The 9524-nt window shown below is 39.1% G+C and overlaps 1 protein-coding gene across 2 annotated transcripts in view; it reads left to right on the forward strand.

The window, feature by feature from the left end:
- The first annotated feature begins 8037 nt into the window (after positions 1–8037).
- Positions 8038–9524, forward strand: part of Smad2 (SMAD family member 2) — a 41893-nt gene continuing 40406 nt past the window's right edge. For both annotated transcript variants that reach the window (XM_005356277.3, XM_005356278.3), the window contains exon 1: positions 8038–8320. In XM_005356277.3, the coding sequence (XP_005356334.1) occupies positions 8085–8320 (236 nt within the window). In that variant the 5' untranslated portion in view covers positions 8038–8084. The remainder of the gene's footprint in view (positions 8321–9524) is intronic.

Genomic DNA, 9524 nt, shown 5'->3' on the forward strand with positions numbered 1-9524 from the left:
TGACAGTCAGACTGGTTACCATGATAGGGAAAGTTATTGTTGGTAACTAAGTGTTTGCTTGATTCCAGATTGGTCATAATTGGTCCTTAAGATAAGGGACACATACGTGGTAGCACAGGTCATGTCATTCAGATAACTCAGAACAGGTTTATAGTTAAGGTATTTTCATTTTCATGAAGCAATTTTATAGAAAAAAATTGAGATATGCAAGGTCACATCTTCACTTGTAACTACAGTGCAGTGGGGGAAGCTGCTGGGGTCTTCCTGAAGAGAAGTCCGGGACTTGTGTTCTTGCTAATGGTCAGGAGGTTTAGTTAATTGTTTTGAGCCTCAATTCTTGTGACTGGAATAATTGAACCAAAAATCTAGAAACTTTTTAGGTTTTCGAGACAGGGTTTTTCTATGTAGCTTTGGAGCCCGTCCTGGAACTTCCTCTGTAAACCAGGCTGGCCTTGAACTCACCGAGATCCACCTGTCTCTGCCTCTTGAGTGCTAGACTTTTTCTTTTTTGCCAGTTTTTCACAGGACACATGGATCAGCCACTAATCCAGGAAAAGGATTTATCCTAAAAGATCTCAGTAGCCACAGCAGGCTAAATGGCCTTGAAGCAAGCTGGTTCTGCTGGTCTACAATTGGTCTGCTGAGCTTGGCCCACTTGCCTGTGTGCCCTGTCTAGTCTCTCCCGCTCTACTGTATTTATGTGACTCTAACTGTGTGCGAAGCACATCTGCTTGTTTAACAGTGTGTATAAACTGATCCTGATACCTTGCTCTTGAGATTTACCCTCCCACACCGTGTTCCCCATGGTGTTGAATGCACCAGTGCATACTTGCCTGCTAGACCAGGAAACAACCCCACATACCTTTGAATCATAAATGCCCACATCTAGTTGGTCATTAATTAGTACATGTGAATTGTCTCCAGAATTAGTCTTTTTTTTTTCCTTCAGTGATTTTATTAGTATGGTCACAAGTTTGACACCTACAGGTCGCTGTTCAGAGCTGATGACAGATACTGTAAAAAAAAATGTGAATTATTGAAGTATGGCAAGATTTAAAATGTCAGCTCAGAATGATCGTGCAGGCCCCATGCATTGAGGCCTGCATCCTAATTGGAAGACCCCCCTCTGCCTATCCTCATGGCTCTGTACCGTTTTTAAGGGCAACAGCGGTGAGCTTTCCCTGGAGCTTGGTGACTGACCACACCTAGTTTCAACCTGCTGGGGTGAAAATGTGACTGTTGCTAATGCGAAATTACAGTCTTCCTTATGAGCACAAATTGTGCTGGCTTGAATCCTTCTCATGTTCTGTCACAGTGCTTCCAGAACCCACATTCTAGTGATTAGCTCCTAAATTGTTTCCTCACTTCAGAAGACATGCTGAACTTGCAGCCTGTGAGCTATCTGAGACTTCTGCAGTACCTCTCCCGTCCAAAGGTTGAATTAATCATGTTCTCTGTACTAGAAAGAGACCGTGCCACATGGTGTTACATAGTTACCTTCCCTAGAGCATACTTGTGGTACAGTAAGAATGCAACAGGACCATAAGTATGTTCTTTGCTTCCTGCTAGTGTTACAAAGATTATGCATCTGATGGGGTTTTATATGTCTGCCTTTTTGTCAGATTGAAGCTTGATGTATTGTACTGTTGCTTGTCTTTTATCCGTCAGCTCTTGTTGGTAGTTGAACAGCTCTTGTTCTGATTGTTGCTCCTTTATTGCCTTACAGCTCCCCAGCTTACCAGACTCTACCTGCCCACTGGGTCTGCTCTATTGCTAAGGAAAGTTCTAGAATCCAGTTAATTAACTCTGCTTGCATTTTTTGGTGTCTATAAACTTTGAAAGCTGTCAGTGCTGTCATGCAGTCTTGGTAGACAGACTAAATATGTCCATAAATGGGACCTGGAGTTACATTGATGGAGATCCTTGGGTAGATGTCCTGAATGAATCTTTGAGGCTCTGCTGCCTGCTTTTCTCTTCTGAGGGAAGTGAGTATGACTTTTAGTTTGGTCATGACAGTTGTTTCTAAGCAGCCTAGTTCTTCATTGAATCCCTGCTTTGAGAATGATCTTTTAAAAAGTGGAAAGTCCTTCTGAGAACATGCTTAATATGTTTTGTAATTTTTTCGTTTTTACCATAGTGTAGCTCTATTATGACAGTCATAGCCAATAGCCTTAAATACATTTGTCTTGGTTGTTATTTGGGCATTTAGTTTTGTCCTCAAAACAATAAACAAAAATTTTCCCCAGGCCTCTTGCAAATATGTGGCTCCCTGTCCTGCACACCCTGTAACAGGTTGTGGGAAGACACCCCGGGGCTTAGATTTCCTGGAGAGGTAGTTTCTTCCCTTCTGGTGTTAGGGTCTTAGTGTGTACTGCTGTGGGGAAGCTTCTGAGAAGGTTTTAAAGACATTTAACTCATTTATCAACATCTTAATATATTTGTTCACATGCTATCGCCCTTTTAATTGATTGTTAATTGATGTTTGTTTCACTCTGAACACATCTGAAAGTGCATAGTTCCAAGTTTTCAGCTTTGTGGGTTTGAATAGCTGTGTGCTCTCATGTTAGTGACAAGAAGCAGTGTTACTGTCTCAAAAGGGTGTTTTGTGCCTTGGTAGGCATCCCATTCTGTTCCTCTGTGCTTTTGAGACAGCCACTTTGTCTTCTGTCCCTAAATTAGTTCTGTCTGTTTTGGGAAGTCATAAATCATCAAACTGTGTATATATGGTGCTTTTGAGATTTACCCATGTTGTGTAAGTAGTTGGCTGGGTTTGTCTCTGAGCAGTACCTTGTTTGAATATACTACATTTCAAAATGTTAAACTAGTTTTGATAGTTTCCAGTTTGGGGCTATAGTAAATTATGGTTGTGAATATTACTTTTTATTTGTATATATGTATATTTGCCTGTATGAGTTTATGTGCACCATGTGCTTGCTGGTGCCCATGGAGATCAGAGGGCATCACATCCACTATCTGATCTGGGTGCTGGGAGCTGACCCTGAGTCTTGAGAGGAGTAAGTGCTGTTAACCGCTGAGCCATCACTCTAGCATCCTTTTCTTTTTGGTTTTTGGTTTTGTTTTTCTGAGACAGTGTTTCTCTGTGTATCCCTAGTTGTCCTGGTACTTACTTTGTAGATCAGGCTGGCCTCGAACTCACAGAGATCTGCCTGCATCTGCCTCCTGAGTGCTGGGATTAAAAGGTGTGCACCACCACTGCCTGGCTTATTATGAGCCTTCTTAACACAGCTCTCCACTTCCTCTCCATCTCTGTCCACGAGTGAATTTTGCCAAGCTAGATTTGAATTTGTAATCCTCCTGCCTCAGTCACTCGAGGGTTCAGATTACAGGCATGTATCACCAAACTCAGGTTGTATAGGTCAGTTTTTAAAAATGAACATAGTGTCATATTTTTTTGAAGAATTTGTTTACATTTATTTATTTTGGAGCAGGGAACATATGCTTGGAGTGCCAGCTTTGCTGACACCTGAGTTAGTCTGTTTGTGCTGTTTTAGGCAGTCAGTGTACCAGTAGGATATTAAGGTAGTCTGTGTTTTCACTAACTCTTGGCATTGTCAGAAAAATTGAGAACCATTGTAAGTGATGAAATAGTATTTCATTTTGGTTTTAATTTACATTTTTCTGACAGTAGTAAACATCCCCTAGTATGATCTTTTACTCTCTTTGATTAAATATTTGTAATTTGTTACTCTTATTTAACAAATTATTTTGTTAGTTTTATACATTGTAAATTATAGTCCATTGTCAGATACACGTATTGTAAAACTTGCCCCAATCTGTGATTTGTCCATTTACCTTTCAGTGGAACTTTCTTTCTTTTTTAATATTTATTTATTTATTATATTAGATATACAGCATTCCTCCCACGTGTGTCTGCAAGCCAGAAGGGGGCGCCAGGTCTCATTATAGATGGCTGTGAGCCACTATATGGTTGCTGGGAATTGAACTCAGGACCTCTGGAAGAGCAACCAGTGCTCTTAACCTCTGAGCCATCTCTCCAGCCCCTCAGTAGAACTTTCATATAAGTATTCTTTAACTTGGATGGCTTACTTTATAGGAATTAATGGTTGGTGCTTTTTAAAGTTTTTTTTTTTTTTTTTTGTTTTTTTGTTTTTGTTTTTGTTTTTCAAGACAGGGTTTCTCTGTAGCTTTGGAGCCTGTCCTGGAACTAGCTCTGTAGACCAGGCTGGTCTCGAACTCACAGAGATCTGCCTGCCTCTGCCTCCCGAGTGCTGGGATTAAAGGCGTGCGCCACCACCGCTCGTCAAAAGTTTTTAAGGTCATAAAAATACTCTTTTTCTCCTCCAGAGCTAAAGATTCTGTCCAGCCATGAACAATGATGTGAGGAAGGGGTAGGTGCTTTTCATCTACGTGTTGGAAAATTGTTGGAATGTAGACTAATTTGGTGCCTTAGTGGAAAGTAGGCTGTTAATCTGTAGGCTCTTCTGGGCATCCTTGCCCACTAGAACCGTAGCCTTTCCCTCTGAACCTACTCTGTAATTACTAAGATTGTTTAGGCTTTTTAATTTTTGTTTTTGGTTCTTTTCAAATCTTGAAATAAGGTAAGATAGGTCACTTAGTATCCTTTTTCATTCTCAAAATTGAGTTTGACTATTCTACATCTTTTTTGTTTCCATGTGAATTTTTAGTATTTTCCCCCTTGATCTGCAGGTCATTGAACCCAAAGCTTCATCCTTGCTCTAAGTGCTCTTAACTGAACTGTACTTGGCTGGAGCTCAGCATGCTGAGACATTTCAAGTCGGGAAGACTAGACATTAAATAAGTATAATTAACATTTCTTCCTGGATGTTCTGGGATCTCCACCCTGTTCACACCTTTGTGGTTCACTTTGGATACTTTAATTTGGCCTGTCTTCAAGTTCACTGTGTGAACTGATAAAGAATGACTTCAGGACATAAAGCTGGTATAAAAATCTAGTTTACAAAGTAGTACCGTACGTAATAAAAAGGACTGATATGATGAGAGTGGGTGGAGATATATGTTTGTGTTCATAGCTGTAAAACAACAGATTAAAAAGGCAAGACGCTGATAGGATGGGCAGACACTTGTTATGTAGTGTGACTTTGGAAATGTATAAACATTTACATGATGGGTATAAAATTTAAGGAAAAGAATAATTCTTAAGTGCAAGGCACAAAAAAATAGATCTGTTTCACATTGCTGTCACTGCTGGAGAAAGTGACTATTTTAGGTGACTTTCTAAGGGAGTTTCCTGAGTGTCCTCAGTAGATATAGATGTAAAGAAATCTTAAACGTTGTATAATAATCTTAGTTTTGGAAATTACATTGATATTATGTTAGACTTTTTTCTATATATAGTAAGATAATACAAGTGACTATTTAAAACCAGTGTTAGAGGAAGTGACATGAGAATAAACCAGAGTTATAGTGCACTGAATGGATCCCACCCCCACCCCCAACCTGTCCAGGACCTGTGATGTGATTTTATTTGGATAAAAAAAGGTCTTTTGTCAGATACACTTACAGATCTTGAGATGAGGTTGTTATGAGTCTTCCTGATGAACCCCCAGCCCAGTGCCCTTATGGTAATGTTTGGGGTAATGCATGACAGCAGCCCCAGGAAACTAATAGAAATAATAGACATTAAAATGAAATACTTAAGCATTTAACCCGATTTAACTTTAAGTAAATGTGTTTTAGGTTAAACACACAGCCCTAACTGATGAGGGAAAGTTCCTTTTAAAGAATTATAGATAATAATAGATGGAATAGACTGAGAAAGTAACCCTAATAAATAGATCTTGCCACTGGTCCTTAAAGGGTGATCAATCATATTGCATAGAAAGATGATAGAAGTTCTTAGCCTGCAAATTGGTACAGCAGGTAGAACATTGTTGGCTTGTAGATAAATAATGTGATACAAACCACACAGTGTCTATTGATGGAGGTTGAAATAAAATCTAAAGTATGTATAGCTAACCTCCTGTTGTATGGATAGAAGAATAAATTTATGAATTTATGACCCCACAAGGAAAACAATTAGAGAATGTAAAGTCACATAGATGTTACTTCCTGAATCAGTTTTATGAAGAAAAACAAAAGTTGAGGGTAGGGACTGTTGTAGATTTAAAGTGACTCAGGCAGCAAACTATCCAAATGAATTCCATTGTCTGTTTTGCACCTGGACTCAAAACAACCATAAGATGAAATTTTCCTTTGAACCAACCAGGCAAATGATGGATAATAGATGATTCCAGGCTTTGATAAGGATCAAGAGGAGAATCTCTATACTCTTCTTATGGGTACTAATGTACAGAATTGACATAGTTATCAGAGATTTACTTTTTTTTGTTTAAGGAAAATTAAGGTAGTACCACACATATCTTAATCATTGCAACAAGTGGGATAAGGGTATTACTATTTCTAAAAGTAAATAATACTGTGTAAAAAAAACATGTTCCAACAGAGTCTTATAGACATCTGTGTCTCTGTCAGGATTGAGCTACCCCATGAAACAAAAGATGCAGTAGGTAAAAAAGATAAAGACATGGTATTTGGAAAATAACATCTTTAGCTCACAGAGGTGAAGGGAGTTCCTAGTGATGCTGCCAGTCAGGGTATTGTTAGTTCAGTTCAGAGTGGAACGATACAGTGCTCTAGGATGTGAGTGTACAGAATAAAAAAACAGTCCATTGGAAGATTTTTTTTGATTTGTATGATTGAAAATTTAATGCAAGGGACTGGCATAGTTTTGGTGGTAAGTGCATAGAAAATAAGTGAAAAAGCAAGTTAATTCTGATGAGTACCAAAAGGTACACAGAAACATGCTTACATAGTAGTTTCTGGTCTCATCAGATATTGTACAAATAAGTATTTATTACAGCTGCAAAGTGTTTTTCATAGTAGGGGAAAGAAAAGTCAGTGGTGATGTAAAGGAATTAGCTCAACATTGTCCATAGGGAAATCAGTAGCTAATGCCTGCACTTGATGCTTGAAGGGTTACTGTTACAAGCCTCTTCTTTGACATAAAATAAAAGATATCAGAGAATGGCATTTTGATGTAGGAAGCAAAATTGTTCTTAATTTTGTTGTGTATATTACTAGATAACAGTAAAGGGGCAGGAGAGATGGCTCAGAGGTTAAGAGCACTGGCTACTCTTCCAGAGGTCCTAAGTTCAATTCCCACCACCACATGGTGGTTTTACAACCATCTGTAATGAGATCTGGTGCCCTCTTCTGCCATGTGTAGGCATAATAAAAAAGAAAAATCTAGGTAACAGTGAAAACGGGTGTTAGGAATAGGTAGAATTAAAGCTGACGAGGTTGAATAGAGCCTTTCTCCACAAGTGTGCTTGATATTCTTTATTCTTAATGAAAATTTAAAATTTAAAAACCAGGTGGTAGTGGTGTACATCTTTAATCCCAGCACTCGGGAGGCAGAGGCAGGTGGGTCTCTGTGAGTTCGAGGCCAGCCTGGTCTACAGAATGAGCTCCAGGACAGGCACCAAAGCTACAGAGAAGCCCTGCCTTTAAAAACCAAAACTCTGTGAACAGTTGGTTTGTGTATATTTTAGGTCTCCCTCGCCCTCATTGTTGGGAGGGTTGAATCCAGAGCCTGTTCATGTTAGACAAGTAGTCCACTACTTAACTATGTATATGCCAAGCCTTGATTTTTTGCTAAATCTTTTGAGACTAGAATGAGGTTCTAAAAATGTAAGAAAAGTTGATCTTTGTGAAAATATTTTAATTATTATCAAGTGTTAATTTGTAAAAATTTAAGAGTAGAGAGAAATGGCTTTAGTAAAATTGTCCGGAGCATTTATAAAGATTTTTATTTGAAAAATTATATTTGCCTAAGATTTGAGTCATTCTGATTTTTGAAAGGATTTGTTGCTACAATTCAGCATTTTACTGAATATTGAATTCCAGATTGAAGAATTTGAATTTCTGTTTGCTATGGTTTGCATTCGATAGCATGTTGAAATCACTACTTTAATTTAGTTTTAAAATAAATGTTTCAATGTCTTTTCTAGGGTATATTTTCAGGCTGTTTCTGAGTGTGGATTGTAACCTTTGGTAAGAAAATGTCGTCCATCTTGCCATTCACTCCGCCAGTGGTAAAAAGACTTCTGGGATGGAAAAAATCAGCCAGTGGGTCTGGAGGAGCAGGTGGCGGGGAACAGAACGGACAGGAAGAAAAGTGGTGTGAGAAAGCCGTGAAAAGTCTGGTGAAGAAGCTAAAGAAAACAGGACGATTAGATGAGCTCGAGAAAGCCATCACCACTCAGAACTGCAATACTAAGTGTGTCACCATCCCCAGGTAAGTGAGGCGGGGCCGGGCATGCGGAAGGCACCTGGAGAGAGGGCATCTGTACATAGTGCTTGTTAAAATATAGTTATTTTGTTCTCTTTAATCCTGTTTATTTTACAGTTTAGTTTCTTGAGTAATGAAGTTTAGTCAAGCAATACTGAGATATGTTTTATTTTCATTACTTGAAGTTGTTTGCTATTTTCATCTCTATGATTGAAATTTGAATAGAGTCATTGAATGGAAGCTATCACTGACAAGTACTGGCTAGTAGTTTCCTTCTTCCTTGGTCAATCAGTAAGTAGTTAAAAGTGCTGCTGTCTCCTGATGAGATACATGCTCCAGCAGGGACTGTAGGTGAGGCCGCGTCTCAGAGACCGGACTTGTGCACTGGAAGGACCTGTTTCTCACAAGGTTGGAATTTTGAGTAGAATTTTAATCATTTTATAGCTAAGTACCACAGTTAGGATTGTGGCAGGTCATTTGAAAGCATGTTCCAGTGGTTTGTGTGTACATTACAGCTGCATGTGTGTGTCCAAAAGACAGAATGTTCTGAGTGCTGTAGGCGAGGGCTGCCTTGTTTCCAGGGAGCTTTGAGAGATACACACTCAGGGTCTGTAGTGATGGAGCCCAGGAACACCAACCTTCCTACTTGTCAGATGGAGTAAATTGTTTCTGCTTTGTTTTGTAGACGGCCATTTTTACTTTGTTTGTGTATATCTTAAGCTACCTTTCTTGGTTTGTTCTTTTGTTTTTACAAATGCTGATGAGGTGCTTGGTGTGTGTATTATTTTAGACAAATGGGGGCGTAGTGATGAGCAGATAGAAAGTTCCTAAGTCAGTTTACCTGTTGAATAAGTGAACGTAATTTGAGAAAGCAATGAACTCAGAAGACAAGTGCAGGGGTGGTATGCAAGCATATGAGGCGGAGGTTGCACAGCTGTTTTGGCTGCAGAGGTCAGATTTGAGCTGGTTGCCAGGGAGACAGTCTTGTAGCCAGGGGAAAGGGCCAGTGTAAAGATTCCAAGGCAGAAAGGAAGAAAAAAACACTCAGCATTTTAGGGAGCTGGGGAAGTTTGAAAATGTGACTAAATAACATAAGGAGCAAATAAGGACTTTTCTTTCCAAACTGCCTTTTTAAAAAAGATTTTTTTTATATTTATTTATTATGTATACAATATTCTGTCTGTGTATATGCCTGCAGGCCAGAAGAGGG

Source organism: Microtus ochrogaster, chromosome 18 (assembly GCF_000317375.1).
Source record: "Microtus ochrogaster isolate Prairie Vole_2 chromosome 18, MicOch1.0, whole genome shotgun sequence".
NCBI lineage: Eukaryota > Metazoa > Chordata > Mammalia > Rodentia > Cricetidae > Microtus > Microtus ochrogaster.